The sequence below is a fragment of the Geotrypetes seraphini genome, chromosome 4, assembly GCF_902459505.1.
Source record: "Geotrypetes seraphini chromosome 4, aGeoSer1.1, whole genome shotgun sequence".
Taxonomy (NCBI): Eukaryota; Metazoa; Chordata; class Amphibia; order Gymnophiona; family Dermophiidae; genus Geotrypetes; species Geotrypetes seraphini.
The window spans coordinates 245,905,485-245,923,632 of record NC_047087.1 but is presented as its reverse complement, the minus strand read 5'-3'; the positions used below and the strand labels follow the sequence as shown (position 1 = coordinate 245,923,632).

Below are 18,148 nucleotides of genomic sequence, written 5' to 3'. Positions count from 1 at the left end.
ACAGATAGACAGACAGACAGACAGACAGAGAGAGAGACAGAGAGAGAGAGACAGAGACTGTCTGTCTGTGTGTCCATTAAAAAAGAGGTTTCCTGCCCCGAACAGCTGTGTGGCAAGAGGCTGCACTGGGGCTTCCCCTGCCTCTCAGCTGTTCAGGCTTCTCCTGCAGCCTCTGCGCATGTGTGAAAATCGCTCTAACAGTGATCAATCGGATGGGAGAGACGGAGATTATGATGAACCTCTGTGCAAATCATTTGCATGCAAAATTTTTAGTACATCGATAGCTCTTTTAGAATCAACAAAAAATCAGATCAGAGTGGAGCCACACGGTCTTACTAATCCTCTTTAGTGCATCAAGCTCCCAGTGCCTAAATTTGGCCATTTACTAAATCTGGCCCTTAACGCCTAAATGCTACAGCACACAACTGCAAGGGGTGGGATGGTGGTGTCTTGCTGATGCTAAGTTATAGAATATAATGACTTATGTGCACAACTGCCAACAGTTAGGCATGGACATATACATCAGCCTTTGATATGGATTAAGTGCTCATGCCTAAAGATAGGTGCATGATTTGTACCAACAACTATTACTGAAGCTAACTGGTACTCAGTACATGCACATCTGGCTGCGTGCTATTCTGTAATGCATGGCACCTAACTCTACTAGCACGCAACTCAAAAGGGGGGCGTGTCAGGGTGTTCCAAAGAGTTGTACATGGAATTGTAGAATACATCCTCAGTGTGCCAACCTTGCATGCCAGTAATTACATCAGGCTTCAGGCGTAAATGCCAAAATTTAGGCATTGGAATCTGCGCTAAGCGCAATTCTATAAAATACGGATGCTCTTCAAAGACTTGCGCTTTGTGCTGATTTTTTTACAGTGCCAAATTTAGTGCCATTTATAGAATTCCCTCCATTGTGTGCGCAAGTCAGTTTGAACATGCTGCAGCTGTATAACTGTATAACTTGGGCACATTCTGGACTGGATAAAAGAATGTGCATACAGTTCAGGTTTATGGAAGATACTAAAATATCAGCAAATTTTGCATACAGTGGTTTCTCACCTGGGCCAATTCCAAGTATGTCAGCACTTCACCATCTATGTCTTCTCCATTCACTGCAGACTTAGTCAGCTCCTGCACAGCATACTGTTCTGTTTCAATACAATACACAAAAAGAAAAATGTTACCATTTCAATTATCGTATTTTTCGCTCCATAAGATGCACTTTTTCCACCCCAAAAAAGGGAGTGGAAAAGTAGGCGCGTCTTATGGAGCGAATACACCTCTTCCCCCCCCCAACACATTTTATTTAAACTGGCATGGTCGGTGTTGGACAGCTGCCTTTCTCCCTGCAGAGTGGTGCATAAGGCAGGAGCGTGACCTTTGCGCTTTTCTGCCTGGTCCCGCTCCGCTCCGTGATTGGCTTGCCATCAGTTCTCGCAATTTGCGAAAACTGAAGGCAAGCCAATCATGGAGCGGTGCGGGACCAGGCAGGAAGTGCAAAGGGCACTCCTGCCTTTTGTGCCACTCTGCAGGGAGAAAGGCAGCCGTCCAGCACCAACCACGCCAGTTAAAAAAATTTACCAGGGGGCTGCGTGCTTTGGGCTTCCCAGCACCAGACGCACCTACGAGAAGAGGAGGAAAAACCAAGAAAAAAAATTCTGAACCAAATTTTTTTTTTCTTGGTTTTTCCTCCTCTACAGGTGGGTGCGTCTTATGGCCCGGTGCATCATTTAGAGTAAAAAATATGGTATACTTAATTTAGAAATGATAGATAATTTGCAATTACAATGCTTCTTTAAGCTTTGGTATACACATTGACTTTGCCAAACTATACTGTAGCTTTAAACACATTTACCTGCAAGAGCAATCAAGCGTGGAAGGCAAAGTCTGTTGGCCACTGGAATTAGCTCAAGAGGTTCCAAGTCTAGTTTAGGCAACTGCCTGGTGTACAAATAATCTAGAACTGCCTGCATAGTAGACTTGCTTATGTTGGGAAGAACAACCTGCAAAATTGAAAGGTAATGTGAACTTAAAACGTTCATTATAAAAACACACACTGCATCAAAAAAGATAGAGGTACTCATTTTCAAAGCACAAACTTGTGAAAATAAGCCTTACAGTCAAATTATGGGTCATAATTGCCAAACATTTTTAGCAAGGGCTTAAGACGACAGAAAACCTTTACTGCAACACAACAAAACAATATTAAGAATAAATAGTACCAACTGATATCCTTTGAGGACGGTTCCCTTTGAACTGAAATATTAGTGATTATGTTAATTTACTAAGCCTTTATGTTTCACATTACTCAGTTGTACTGTACTTTGATTTATCTTTATCTCTCCATATTTTAATATGACAGTCTATCAATCTGATAATAATAATAATAATAACTTTATTCTTGTATACCGCAATACCATGGAAGTTCAATGCGGTTAACAGAGGAAGAGACTGTACATTTACAGCGAAGTTACAAACATGGCAATGATAAGACATATGATATATAGGTGTAACAAGGACAGACCATTTAGATAAACAGAATCTATTATGAGAGGCCAAATAGTGGCTTGGCAAGGTAGGAGGGTTCAGAGTTTGGAGGCATATCAAGGGCAGGGGAGGGGGAGGGGAGTTAGAGGAATTTGTTAAAGAGATAGGTTTTTAATGACTTCCTGAACAATTGGTAGGGCAGAGAATTGGAGATGAGGGCGGTTAGGCAATTGTTCCATTTGCCTGCTTGGAATGCTAGGGATCTATCGAGGAATCTCTTGTAGAGGCAGCCTTTTAGGGAGAGAAAGGTGAACAGGTAGGCGTTTCGTGTGCGGGAGGTGGCCTGCTATTTCAAGGTGCTCAGACAGGTAGATAGGAGAAGAGCCGGTTAGAGTTTTGAAGCAGAGGCAGGCGAACTTAAAGATGATTCTTGCCTCTACTGTAAGTTCCGTTTGTATGTATAATTTAGAAAGAAATTACTAAATAGAGCCCTACACTCTTACATTTACTCGTTTCATATCATATCATATACGTATGGGCTATGAAGCTTTGGGTTTTAAACTTGTGTCAATGTTAAGGATGAGTCAGCACATAAAATGCTATGTCTGGCTTTGCCCTGCGGTTGAGTAGCAAAGGCCATAAACTGCCTTGTGGAAGACAGAGAATTGATTTTGTGAGCCCAGACAGAATTGGGGATGCTGTCTCTGAGAAGGTGTGGGGAGGGAGAGAATCCCAGTCATTGCTCTAGAGCAGTGGTTTCCAATGCGCGGCCCCTGAAAGCCTGCAATGCAGCCCTCAAACAGTTGGCAGAAATGCTCTTCAAATCCTATAAACGGGTTAATTTCAATCTTGCCCACTTGATACAGAAACTGCAAGCAATCTCTTAAGTGTGCTACTCAAGTGTTTTATTTATGAAATTTGCTACTGTTGGCAATCCAAAATAAAGTGAGTTTTTAAAATATATCCTTGAAATGCTGTAGAAACAATATTAGTATAAATTTTTTAATGTTGAATACCATATATACTCGAATATGTCGATCCAATTATAAGACGAGGTACCTTCCCCCCACCCCCCCAAAAGGAGGAAAAAACGGTTGAATTGAATATTAGGCCCACTGTCAATTTGTTTTCCTCCCCCCACGTACCATTTTGAATCCCTGGGGGTTCAGCTGTGTATTGGGCAGGAGCAAGCTATCTGCACTCCTGCCCCACACTGAGCCCCTCTCTGAATGGCTGCCTCGAGTTCTTGCGATCCAGTGGTGTACTGGGCATGAACGAGCTTTCCTCGCTCCTGCCCAGCACTGAGCCACTAGTTGAATGGCTGCCATAAGGGAGGGGATGGGCTCAGAGCTGGGCAGGAGGGCGGAAAGCTCGCTCCTGCCTGGTACACTGCTGGACCACCAGGGATTCAAAAAGGTAAGCAGGTGGAGGTGGGAGAGAGGTAAAAAAAAATTGGCAGAGTCGGCCAGGACAGGAGATGGGAGGGATCCCTCTTGTCTTGGCCCACCCCACCAGGCCATCCAGCAGGCCCAGCCAAGGCCTACAAGTTTGGGAGGGGGCAGGTGGGTGATGACATGAACTTAAGCTGAGACCCCCATTTTTGGGCCATTTTTTGTGCCCAAAAATCTCGGTTTATATTCATAGTAACATAGTAGATGACGGAAGATAAAGACCCGAATGGTCCATCCAGTCTGCCCAACCTGATTCAATATAAATTTTTTTAATTTTTTCTTCTTAGCTATTTCTGGGCAAGAATCCAAAGCTTTACCCTGTACTGTGCTTGGGTTCAAACTGCCGAAATCTCTGTTAAGACTTACTTCAGCCCATCTACACCCTCCCAGCCATTGAAGCCCTCCCCAGCCCATTCTCCACCAAACGGCCATATACAGACACAGACCATGCAAGTCTGCCCAGTACTGGCCTAGTTCAATATATAATCTTATTTTCTGATTCAGATCCTTTGTGTTCATCCCACGCTTCTTTGAACTCAGTCACAGTTTTACTCTCCACCACCTCTCTCGGGAGCGCATTCCAGGCATCTACCACCCTCTCCGTAAAGTAGAATTTCCTAACATTGCCTTTGAATCTACTACCCCTCAACCTCAAATTATGTCCTCTGGTTTTACCATTTTCCTTTCTCTGAAAAAGATTTTGTTCTACGTTAATGCCCTTCAAGTATTTGAACATCTGAATCATATCTCCCCTGTCTCTCCTTTCCTCTAGGGCAGGGGTGCCTATTAGGTCAATCGCGATTGACCGGTAGCTCGCAAAGGCAAAGTGAGTCGATCATCGAGGACTCACTTTGCCTTGGCGATCTATCAGGCCGATCAATCTTCCTCTCCCCGACGTCAATTCTGCCGTCAGAGAGGAAGTTCGGGCCAGCCAATCGCTGCCTGGCTGGGCGGAACTTCCTCTCCGACGGCAGAATTGACGTCGGGGAGAGGAAGATTGATTGGCCCGAAGCAGAGAGAGCATGGGCGTCGTCGGCGTTGGCATCGGCTTTGGGGCCTGTTATCCATTGGTGGCATTTGGGTCTTGTTCCCCGATGGCAGCGGCAGTGGCAGTGGCTTGGGGAAGGGCAGGAAGAAAGAAAGAAAGGGGGCAGGAGGGAAACAGAAGGAAAGAAGAGAAACAGAAAAAAAGAAAGGGGGCATGAAGAGAGAAAGAAAGAAAGGTCAGGGAGAGAGGAAGAAAAAGTTGGGGGAGGGAATGAGGTGTGGAGGAGAGGAAGCATACAGGCTGAAAGAAAGATTGGATGCACAGTCAGAAGAAGAAAGTGCAACCAGAGACTCATGAAATCACCAGACAAGGTAGGAAAAATGATTTTATTTTAAATTTAGTGATCAAAATGTGTCTGAATTTATATCTGCTGTCTATATTTTACAATATGATCCCCTTTTACTAAACCGCAATAGTGGTTTTTAGTGCAGGGAGCCTATGAGCATCGAGAGCAGCGCTGGGCAATCAGGTTTGTTTGGCACGATTTACCTTTTGTAAAGCCATGTTGCCTCGGATCCTGTAACCCATTAGATTCAAGGAAGTACACTATCCTTTCTTTCAGCAAAACTGCCATTATTTTTCCAACAACTGAAGTGAGGCTCACCGGCCTGTAGTTTCCTGCTTCATCCCTGTGACCACTTTTATGAATAGGGACCACATCCGCTCTCCTCCAATCCCCAGGAATCACTCCCGTCTCCAGAGATTTGTTGAACAAGTCTTTAATAGGACTCGCCAGAACCTCTCTGAGCTCCCTTAGTATCCTGGGATGGATCCCATCTGGTCCCATCGCTTTGTCCACCTTCAGTTTTTCAAGTTGCTCATAAACACCCTCCTCCATGAATGGGGCATTTTCTTGTGTAACTTTGCTAGACAATCTCAGTCCTTCTCCAGGATTTTCTTCTGTGAACACAGAACAGAAGTATTTGTTTAGCACATTCGCTTTCTCCTCATCACTTTCCACATATTGGTTCCCAGCATCTTTTAGCCTAGAAATTCCATTTTTCATCTTCCTCCTTTTCACTAATATATCTGAAAAAATTTTTGTCTCCCTTTTTTACATTTTTAGCCATTTGTTCTTCCGCCTGTGCTTTCGCCAGACGTATCTCTCTCTTGGCTTCTTTCAGTTTCACCCTGTAGTCCTTTCTGCTCTCCTCCTCTTGGTTTTTTTTATATTTCACGAACGCCAACTCTTTCGCCTTTATTTTCTCAGCCACTAGGTTGGAGAACCATATCGGCTTCCTTTTTCTCTGGTTTTTATTGATTTTCTTCACATAAAGGTCCGTAGCCATTTTTATCACTCTTTTCAGCTTAGACCACTGTCTTTCCACTTCTCCTATGTCCTCCCATCCTAACAGCTCTTTCTTCAGGTACTCTCCCATAGCATTAAAGTCCGTACGTTTGAAATCTAGGACTTTAAGTATCGTGCGGCCGCTTTCCACTTTAGCTGTTATATCAAACCAAACCGTTTGATGATCGCAACTTCCCAGGTGAGCACCCATTCTAACATTAGAGATACTCTCTCCATTTGTGAGGACCAGATCCACCATTTGTCTAAGCAGAGCCTCTTGAAAAGCATCCACAATCTCCCTACTTCTTTCCGATTCTGCAGACGGAACATTCCAGTCTGTATCTGGCAGGTTGAAATCTCCCAACAGCAGAACCTCCTCTTTCCTTCCAAACTTTTAGATATCCACAATCAGATCCTTATCAATTTGCTGCGATTGAGTCGGAGGTCTGTAGACTACACCCACATAGATAGAAGTTCCATCTTCTCTTTTCAGAGCAATCCATATCGCTTCTTCCTCTCCCCAGGTCCCTTGCATTTCGGTCGCTTGGATATTGATCTTTACATAGAGAGCTACTCCTCCACCTTTTTGACCATCTCTGTCCTTCCTAAAAAGATTATATCCCGGTATGTTTGCATCCCATCCATGTGATTCACTGAACCATGTCTCTGTGATAGCGACAATATCTAGATCTGCCTCTAGCATCAGGGCAACTTTGTTGCTTAGTCTGCGAGCATTTGTGGTCATCGCTTTTCAGCTATTTTTCATCGATAATTTCCTTTTTCGTATGGATTTTTGTTTCGTTTCACTTTCCGTTGCAATACTAAGAAATGAGTTGCTGATATTGCTTATGTTGCAGCCTTTACTACTATCGCATCTTTTCTTTTGCCGGGGGTGGTCTCTATAATTGTCCTTCGTACATACACCACCCCCACCTTCCAGTTTAAATGCCTAGAAAAATATTGTCTAAATTTCTCTGCAAGGTTTCTTTTTCCTACTATAGTAATATGTAGCCCATCAGTGCAATATAGCTTCTTGTCCTTCCATGTATTTCCCCATCCTCCTATGTACCTGAAGCCTTCTTGATGACACCAGGCTTTGAGCCATCTATTAAAGTCCTCTGTGTTTTTCACTCTTTGCTCTCCCTTTCCATATGCAGGCAGTATTTCAGAAAAAGCTAAAGTCTTTACAAAAGGTTTCACGCCCTCACCAAGCTCCCGAAAAGCTTTCTGTGCTGCAAGTGTGGAGTTGTTGGCCAGGTCATTTGTTCCCAGATGGATGACAACATCAGTGTTAAAATCCTTAGTTTCTTCCTTAATTATAGTCTGTATTTGCCTGGAACTCCTGGTAGCTGAGGATCCTGGAAGACATTTCACTATTTTGGTCTCCTTGCCTTGTGTTCCAAGGTTAATGCCTCTGATGATGGAATCCCCCAGCAGTAATAGTTTTCTGTTTTTGGCCTTTTTATTTGTGCTTAGGGTGTGCTTGCTCTCTTGAGTTACCTTCATTGGTTCCAGTCTTGAGTATCGCAGTGCACTAGTGGAGCGAAGGAATTCTGTAGAGGTAATATTTGTGAAGGTGGATGTTTCTGTGTTACATGTCGCAGTCTTCCTGAGCCTACTGTGACCCATTTATTCCTGGGCTGTTTTATTCTTTGAGGTAGAGGTGGTAAGTTGGTATGATTTTGTAGAGTGATGAAAGCTGCTTTAATTGTATTCAATTCCTGTTTAAGTTTGCAGAGCTCCTCCTTAATACTAGCAAATTGAAGACAGATGGGGCAAACCTTAAGCCTCCAAATAGTATGTCTTGGAATTAAAGCGCCACAGTGATTGCATAGAATAAAGGTCATCTTGATTGGTTGTGAAGTGACTTGATTTGAGTAGTCCTGATTATTTGGGTCTCTATATATGGTGGGACTATAAGTCTTACCCTTATTCCTATGAAGAGGAAGAGAAAATAAGATTTAACAGAGGAAAGAGAAGGGTTTATTTTTTTGTGCTTTTTTGCAACTTATCTTATTGAAGTTCACAGGGCAGCCTTGTTCACTGTACATTATTTTTAGTATGTTTTATATTGTTATTTTTGGCTTTTTTATCTATAATTATGTTTGTATTTTGTAACCCGCTTAAGTAAAAGCAGAATATAAGCTTTTTAAATAAATAAATGCATCATCGGAAGAGAAAGAGAGCATCAGGTGCTGTTCGATCAAGTATGTTTCATTACTCAATAATAATAATAATAATTTTTATTTTTGTATACCGCCATACCACATAGTTCTAGGTGGTTCACATACAGTAAAAAAATAAAATACAATTGACTAAAAATGCATTAAAATCAAACTAAAATAAATGAACTATAAAAACAATTTACCAATCAAGATTCTAAAACATCAATTTACAAATTTATCAAACAAATCAGTTTTTAGCTCAAGTCACTCAAGCCTCCATTGCCCCAGTTACATTAGATAAATTGTGAGCCCACTGGGACAGATAGGGACAAATGACCGAGTAGGCAATATATAAATAACTAAAATAAATCAAATCAAGTAATACTAAATACTGGACAGTGGAGATCACAAATGTATAGGCAAACAGTAGTGCAGAAGTTGCAGACACTGTGGTAGAAGCTATGCACAATACATAGAAAATTATTCAAAGAAAACTGCCTGAATTCAAGGTGTGCCTCTGCCATGGAGTCTCTGTGCACTTTCTGGCAAGATACTGTAGCTTCTGGTGCCTCCGGGACCAACCAAAAAACAAGGCAATTAATCTTGACTTTCCTAAATTATGACTGGGAAATTGTCTATACATGATCCACAGACTCAGGCACTCTGAGAAACCTTAAACAAATGAACTGTTTAGTATGAGGAGCCCAAAAAGCTCTTGCGAAGATTGCATTTGTTCAGACGAAAGCAAATCTTTCCCAATATTTCACCTCCAATGGACACTTGAGCTAGAAAACAGTGCGCACCATCAAAATGAAGAAAACATTTCAGAAATAAATGTCTCTGCAACCAACATAATTGCTCTTTAGGTTCAAAAAATCGGTTCAAAAAATTCCAATTACAAGACTGTTTGAAATATTAATTGCAGTGAGAGGCTAATATAGAGAATTTATTTCCATTCTTATTGTGTGATATAGCTTAATTACCAGCATAGCATACTGTATTTTTTAATAAAGAACTTGCCATGTGTGACTCTAGGGAGGGAAACTTTGCTGACTGGTGCATTGAAAGTAATGAAGAAGAGAGAAGTAGAACTCTGCTTAGTCAAAAACTTTCCTTGTTTTCTTTATATATATATATATATATATATATATATATTATATAACAAACTTTAGAGACTTTCAGCCAAGCAGATTTGTTGCTGATTCTGACAAGAGCTAAAATGCTTATGTGTATATTTGGTCTTCACTCAGTATGAAGGCTGCCACCAACAGATCTTACTTCAAGATATCCTAAAGAACATCTATGAGCGATATTTCTACTGCATGCAACTCGCTCTTATACATATTCATTAGGTCTATCCTGAAAACCTGAGCTGTTGGCAGCCCTCAAGGATCACGGCTATGTTTTTAATGTTACCTAGTTGAACATTGATACATCCAAGAGTTCTCACATTGTCTATTTTGGGAAGATAAATTGAGTCCTTTCTTCCTGCCTTCAGGTGACCTGCATTCATATTATTATAGGAGACTATCAGGAAAAGAAAATTAAAATTTTAAGAAGGAGCAGCAATCTTTCCTAACTAGGTTTTACATGATGGATCACATTTCAAGGTATAGGTCTCCCTCCATATTCCCAGTTTTGGGATTCACAAATTTAGTCCTACCCTTCTCCACAGCTTACCTTTGAAGCCCTGGTGGTGTAGCCGAGGGGGGGGGGGGCGTTGGCAGGAGGGGGGAACATTTGGTGGTACGAGGGAGTGGGCATCCCTTCTGGCATACTTAGGTTCGGTACGTGGGGGTCATTGAGGGGAGTGTATGGTGGAAGGAGTGAGTGTGCAACCCTCCTGCCATACTTAGGTTTGGTGTGGAGGGGGGAGAGGGACATCAGGGGGAACGTCTGGTGGTAGGAGGGAGTGGGCATCCCTCCTGCCATACTTAGGTTCAGCGTGGGGGGAGGATATCAGGGAGAGCGTCTGGTGCCAGAAGGGAGTGGGCATCCCTCCTGCCATTTTTTGGGTTTAGGGAGGGAGGGAGTACTTTGTCGGGGGGGAGGCAATGTCAGGAAGCTTTTTCATTTTTTTTTTATTGGGCAGATATTTTGCGTGTGTAATACATGCAAAATAAATGAAACCCCCCCCCCCCCACAAAAACAGGCAGACTGGTAACATAGTTCTACAGATCTACAGCAGTCGGGTTTTAGGATCGTAAAACCCGATGCAAAATAGCCAAGCAAATGTAAATAAGTGAATCAATCACTTGGCGATTTTGCATGGGGTTTTATTAATTTGCATGGCCGGATCAGAAAATAGGCGATCGAGGGGAAAACACACGATGGGCCGTTTTGTGAATCGGGTTGGTTAGCAGCAATCGTTGCTAAACCTGTAAAAACAGGTTTAGCGACGATCACTGACCTTAGTGAATCTGGGCCTAAGTGTCTAACTTTTTTCTTAATTGGCTTAATCTGTGCTGATAATTGAAAGCTCCATTAAAAAAAACACCCCCCCCCCATTAAAAAATATAATTAGCTGGTAGGCATCTAACACTTTGAGGTATCTACTCTGAGGTGCTTACCAACAAGTAGGAGTAGTTAGGAGTGGATTCTGGGTATGGTTTGGCTGGCACTCACTGGTCTATATGAGAGTGGGTCAAAGGTTTCAATGCCTACTGGGGCACCTTAGGCAAGCCACCATCCCCATGTCATTCTTTAATCAGAGAGGGAAAAGTATGACTGGGCATAGCCACTGACCCTCAAGCCTTGCATTGAAGAACATTAGTGTAGAAGGATTGAAGTTGAGATAGACACTAAAAAATGACATGGGATGGTTATCTGTGGGGATGGGGACAAATTCTGTCCCCTTGTCATTCTCTATATAGACACTACACGGCACAATTCTATAAACGGCACCTAGTAGATGATTTGACAATTGCTCTCAACAGCACTTTGGAGTTAGGTGCCATTTACAGAATCAGGGCCTCACTGCCACCCATTTTGTAGTTAGTGCACAGCAATGTAGATGTGCTAACAGATTAGGACAGGAATGCTCCTTCTCCATCCATCTTATATCTTCTTACAGTGTTAATACAATATGGCTATTCACAGGCCCAAATGTAATGTATATAGCATAAAATCTAAATTCCAGCAAACATATTCATATTAAAAATATTTTTATATTCTTTTTTTTAATGATCCTCAGAGGGCTATTAAGAATGCCTCAGTGGTTGATGTGAAACAAATCGCAAAAACCCGATCGTCATAGGATCAATTGATGTAATATTTTATTTTATTTTTATGATTTTTGTTATTTTTTCATTAAATATCACTTATAATAATTTAATTTTAAATAGTACTTGTCTTAATATTTTTGTTCACATATTAAGGGAGCGCCTCTACCAACATGTCCATGTTTCAAAAACCTTTCGTCAGGGTTGAGGCTCCCAGTATCAAAATTGTCATGTTTAAGAGTAGCAGTTCCTCTCCATAAGGTATCATTCATTTGGCTGCTACTGTGAATAGCCATATTGTATTAACACTTAAGAAGATGTGAGCTGGCACATCAATCGGCTAATCAGGATGTCTATACCTTCTCCATCCATGACATACACCCCTCCGAAAGTTAGAAAAATTATTTAGTGTGCAATTAGCACACATAGATTTGCAAATAACGGCAGGACGCCTGCACGTGATCTGTGGAATGCCATATTTTGATGCATTAAATATGCATTAGCCCCTAACACAGGTTAGTAAAAAGGACCCCACTGCTAGCGAGTAGAATCTCTTTACAAAAAAAAAAAAAAAATCAAATACCTCACTGTTTGCACTTTCAACAAATGACCCTCCAAACATAGCAGACATCCATTCACAGCTGCAGATTAGCAATGGTTTATGGGCATTTATTCTTCCATCATCCAATTTAAATGTCACATCTAGCATGGAAAAAAAACCATCCCAGATCAAAACAGAATCATAAACTGAAATTCAGTGCTTAAAGCAACACTTGCTGCTAGCTTATAGGAGCAATTAAATTCATTTAAGGTTCAATGCGAACTTATACACATTAGTGTGTGTTATTTACCACAAAGCCCATTTTATATAATGGGACCTATGAGCTATTAGACACATTAATGGTATTAGTGTGCCCCTAGTATTATTTTTATGTATACTAATTCTGCAATTACCATGGGAAGCCAGGTCCAGTTGGAAGGGGGGATATGGACAATGAATAATGGAGAAGTGGTCTCAGACCCATGAATTTTGAGGATCAGATATCCCCTGAAGGTCCACTACAGGCTAAGACCAGACTCACAATTGAGGGATGGACAGAAGCCTTCTGTGGGTCAGATATCACCTGCTGTTTGTCTACCTCAAATATAAATGCTATGATACAGTACTAAAATTAACAGAGGCATGGTGTGTGTGGGAGGGGGGGAGGGCAGTTGTTCCAATTACTGTACTACTGTGACTGAATTTGGAAGTCTATATTTGCAGTGTTCTTGAAGCAATTCTGCTGCCTAGGCCCTGTATGAGGACTGATGGCTGTACCACCTGGGCAGTTGAGCTCAGAGGGGATATGAAATAGGGGAGATCTCCCAATACTTGCAAACAGAACTCAAAATGGCAGATCCCAGGTCTGGCTTTAGCTGGAAGCAGAAAACCAGCAGGTAGAAACTGCTGATCGCCCATATTCTACAGGAAAATTAAAAAAAAGTAGAGCAAACTAAATGTGTTATTTTGTTGCTTTGACCATTTATTCACTCACCACAAAATGTTGCCTTGGAAAAGCATTCTTTGATCCTGTTAGCCTTCCTCACATGGAAGGCTTTAGTAATTTCCTGATTCATGAAGGCTTCTTTGTTTGTAATGTTCTCTACCATCATCCGTAAATCAAAAACTTCTAAGATTTCAGCAATTTGGGCCACCCTCATTAGATCTCTTTCATTTTCATCGAGTTCACCTGTGTATAGGAACCGTAAAACAGTCTTGAAAGGCCCAGGCTGAATAGATGAGTCCATCCTGACCACAGTCACTGGGCATAACCTTTTTGAAACTGGATTGACTTGTATCTCTGTGCGGATGCTGACAAATCCCTTACTCCATGAAGCCAATCCAGACTCAAACATTTCTTCATCCTCAATATCAACCATCAGGGTGCCATCACTTTTTGACATCCGGAGATTGGCACCTGATGGTTTTAGGGTTCTGCCATCACCATCTCCTTCTGTATTAAGACTTAATGCTCTGGTAAATAAATCCCTAGCAGGCTTTTCTTTTTTCACATTATTTTCAACTGAAGGGTGAGGTTCTTCCCGTTCCATTAAAAAAAGATCATAGAACTTTGAAGAGGAGGTAGCTAGAAAAATCTTATGGGCGAAAATGTGTCTTAGACCTTGAAGAATGAACAGGACATCAGCACACAAAGGATTGTCCAATAAGTATCCAACATCATTGTTACAGGTTGCAGTACATTCCGGTATTTTAATGACAGGAGGAGGAGCTTTGGGAGGTAGAAAGGGAGCTTGCAGTAACGGTTTCTGAACTTTCTTCAGATGTGATTTCCAGAACTGAAGGTGTCGTCTGGAAATCAGTGCTGCTCTTATTGCATTATCAAACACATCTTTAATCCCAAACTGATCAAATACACTAGTTTCATAGTATGGTACCCCAAGCTCCTTGGCAACTTCTCTGCCCTTCTCTGGTGGTAAAATGTCACTTCTTTTTATTGGTCTAGGATTTAAAAAGAAGAAACATTATATGGGACTTCAGCTGCATGTCTCAATCTTGCCTTATTTTGTTTACATAGTATACTGTACACTCAATATAACATGGACAATAGGCTCCAAGATGTTTGATCATATTGTAAGTAAATCTATTTTATATTAGTGTATGATGTAATAACAAAAAGCAAACAAAGAAAGGGACAGTGGCGTACCTAGCATATGTGGCACCCAGGGCCCATCATTTTTTGGCACCCCCCCCCCATTTATATGAAAAACATGATTTTTAGTAACAATCCAAATGTCATACAAGAGTATACCTAGGAAAAGGCAGCATCTTACATACTGCAGTGAGTAGTACAACATCAATACACCCATTGTAAAACTAAACAAGCCAGACTAGTAGAGATCAATCCTACATCGTCAATCCTAACAGAAAACCATGTCTTTCGAACACACAGAACACAGAAAACACCTTCGCCTAGTATGGAATATGTCATCACAAACTAACCCCTCCCCCTTTTACAAAACTGTAGTGTGGATTTTAGCCACAGTGGTAACAGCTCTGACGCTCATAGAATTCTGAGCATCAAAGCTGCTACCACCACGGCTGGCGCTAAAAAATGCTCTACAGTTTTGTAAAAGGGGGGATAAAATAGAAATACATAGACAAAGGTTAAATTGAACCAGCAAGAAGCTGGACTCTGCATAAAATGCAACACCACAGAAACAGTGACACATGTCTCCTAAAGCAATAAATAAATAGAAAATTTTTGTTCTACCTTTTTCTTCTCTGGTTTCTGCTTTCCTCGTCTTCTTGTTACTGTCTTCCTTCCATCCACTGTCTGCCATCTCTCTGCCCCTCCCTATATGGCATCTTCTCTAATTCTATGCCCCTTCCAGAAACTGTGTGCCTTCCCCTTCCATCTCTCCTTTCACCCCCATTGGTCTGGCATCTCTCTCCTCTCCTTCCCTCTCCCACACTTCTCTTCTGCAATCCCTTTCTTCCCTCATTTTCCTTTTCAATTTATTTTCTGCATCCATCTAGATTACGTTCTTACTACCCTCTCATCAATTTCCTTTTTTACTGTCTACCTACAGCTCACCACCTCTTTCTCTCATCCCCTCCAGTATTTCCCTAGCTCAATCCTTTTCCCCCATCATCTGCCCTCTTCTAAACTAAACTAAACCTTAAGTTTATATACCGCATCATCTCCACGGAGCTTGGCACGGTTTACAAGAACTTAAAATATAGGAAGAGAAGGAAAAAAAAAAGGTTTACATGAACTTATATATAGAAGAGAAGAGTAAGGGGGGATAGAATTACATTTTAGTGAAAAGCCAGGTTTTCAGTTGCTTGCGATGACACTTAAGATCGGCAACGGGCTTCCTTCTACCCCTGGCATCAACAGAACTTCAGATCGGCAACGCGGTGCTCAGTCAAAAGCGGAAACAGGAAGCTGAGTCAGAGGGAAGCTTTTGACGTGAGCACTAGAGAATGACACGGGGAAAAAAATCTGTCCTCGTCACTGCACCATCCCCTTCACCGCCCCATCACCGACCCTGCAGCATCCATACAAGCCTCAGTACTGCAATATTTAGCTTATTCCTTCCTTATAAATCAAAGTTCTGGCTGCTGAACTGGAGAAAGAGATGTTCAGCTGGCAGGGCTTTGTTTATAAATTTTTATCAACACAACTAATATACTACTTTATCCTGAAGCAAAAAAAAAAAAAAGAAATATAATTTTTTTTCTTTGTTGCTTGGTTTCTGCTTTCCTCATGTTCTCATTCAATTCCTTCCATCCACTGTCTCTCTTCTCTCTGCGTCTTCCATTTGCTCTGTTACTGTTCCTCTCCCTTTCTCCCCCCTTCCAAATTGGTCTGGCACCCATCTTCTTCCCTCCGCTCCCCCCATATTCTGGCATCTCTGTCTTCTTCCCTGCCAGCATCTTCTCCCCACTCTCTTTTCCCCATTTCCCTTCAGCATCTTCTCCCCCCGTCTTCCCCATGTCCTGTCAGTGTCCTTCTCCCCCTTCTGTCTTCCCCATGTCCTGTCAGCGTCCTTCTCCCCCTGTGCTTTCAGTGTCCTTCTCCCCCTCTGTCTTCCCCATGTGCTTTCAGCGTCCTTCTCCCCCCTCTGTTTTACCCATTTCCCTTAAGCATCTTTTCCTCTCCACTCCACCTTTCCTCCCTTTCTCCCTCCCTGCCCCATATCTTCGTGGCGCTTCCCCCTCCCCCCGCCCGACTGCAGGCCCGGTCCGACAAACCTCCCTGCCCTGTGGTTATGAGTCTAAATTACCTTCTTATAGCAGCCGGAACATTGTAGTTGCATATGGCTGCTGTAAAGGTAGTTTCTGATGCAACTTCCGGTTGCGTCAGAGATGACCTTTACGGCAGCTACACGCAGCTTCAATGCTCCAGCTGCTGTAAGAAGGTAATTTAGACTCGCGGCCACAGGGCAGGGAGGTTTGTTGGACCAGGCCTGTTGTCGGGCGGAGGGGGGGGGGGGGAAGCGCCACGAAGGTTAGGGCAGGGAGGGATAAAGGGAGCTGTTTCAACACCATTCACCGCTGAATTTTCTGGACCTGTCCGACTGTGCAACCCCCCTAAGGCTGCACCCGGGGTGGACCACCCCCCCTTGGTACGCCACTGGAAAGAGAGCCAACCTTTGATCACATTTCAAATGATCCAGCATTATATCAGACTCTACCATCATCCATAAATCAAAAATGTCTAAGATTTCAGCAATTTGGGACTTGGCAAATGAATGTTAAATAAACTTCCATCCACCTAATGGGCCATTTGATAGTTATTTATTTGAAAAGTAGCAGAATTGTAAGTTTTACCTTGCTAATGGACGACGGGCTCGATTAACAGCCTCGAGATCAGCATACCGCAGATCCAGCTGGCAACCAACCAGAATTACAGGTGTGCGAGGGCAAAAGTGCTTGATTTCTAAGGACCACATGGTTCTCACATGGTTTAAGGAATTTGGATTTGCAATTGAAAAGCAAAGCACCACTACGTCCGATCTGAAGACATAAAAAGAACAAATGCATATTTTCAAAAAAACATTTTTAAAGCAAATCCATTTCATGTGAACAGTCAGGTGCACGTTCCATGACTCAGCACAATACAAATGTGTGAATGCATCCCAGCTTCATGCACAAAACTGCTTAGGCCTGGCATTCCAACACGGCAGCATCCCATCACAACACAGCAATACTAGGAAGCTTCTTAATTTCAGAGATTAATGCTTACTGCCAGATATTAATGCCTGGTCTGCAGCAATCATAGTAATTTACTATCCTGCACCTTTCATAACTTGCTTAGATTGTTACCACATGCAGCGGTGCTTCAGCTCAGAGTGAAAACAGCTTAATATGGATGTCATTGCCTAACACTTAAAATAAAATGTTGGAACCAATTCAAGGCAGCAAAGAAAATTTTTAAAATGTGATGTTATTCAAGAAGGGATGAACGTGTTCTCCATGCACTATGCAAGCAAACAATGGTCATCCCATATAACACAACACAGTAGTACTTCCAACACCTTTAGTATAAAAAAATAGCGCTATTTTCAAAAACTACCAAAGTCATAGAACTTACGGCATCTTGCATTTGCCATTTCTTGAATTTGGACTAATATAAACCCTATAATGAAAACAGGCAAAGTACAACAGTACATACTGTTGATTAGAATGGAAGAGATTGTTTGCCAAGATTCTAGGATGTTACAAGCCATTAGAATGGCTCTTTTAATAAGCTTTAGCATGACAACACTGATGCATGTATCCCTTTTTCAGCTTTCAACAATGATTTCATGACATTCTCTTATTTTGTAAATCATCTGAGACTACAACAGTTATTTCATTAACAATATTCTTCTTTCAAAAGTACATCACTGTTCTAACTTATACATTAAATAAAGTTTCACACTTTGGTTTAGACAAAAAGTCAGGGCTGTTAACTTGTTCCAGAATTTCAGCA

The 18,148-nt window shown here is 41.9% G+C and overlaps 1 protein-coding gene across 7 annotated transcripts in view; it reads right to left on the bottom strand.

The window, feature by feature from the left end:
• The window catches only part of RHOBTB1 (Rho related BTB domain containing 1), a 139,457-nt gene that overhangs the window by 10,978 nt on the left and 110,331 nt on the right, over positions 1-18,148 (bottom strand). For all 7 annotated transcript variants that reach the window (XM_033942874.1, XM_033942878.1, XM_033942879.1 and 4 more), the window contains 5 exons: positions 17,005-17,190; positions 13,202-14,166; positions 12,250-12,368; positions 1,862-2,009; positions 1,066-1,154 (listed from right to left, as the gene is read on the bottom strand). In XM_033942874.1, coding sequence (XP_033798765.1) covers positions 1,066-1,154; positions 1,862-2,009; positions 12,250-12,368; positions 13,202-14,166; positions 17,005-17,190 — 1,507 coding nt within the window. The remainder of the gene's footprint in view (positions 1-1,065; positions 1,155-1,861; positions 2,010-12,249; positions 12,369-13,201; positions 14,167-17,004; positions 17,191-18,148) is intronic.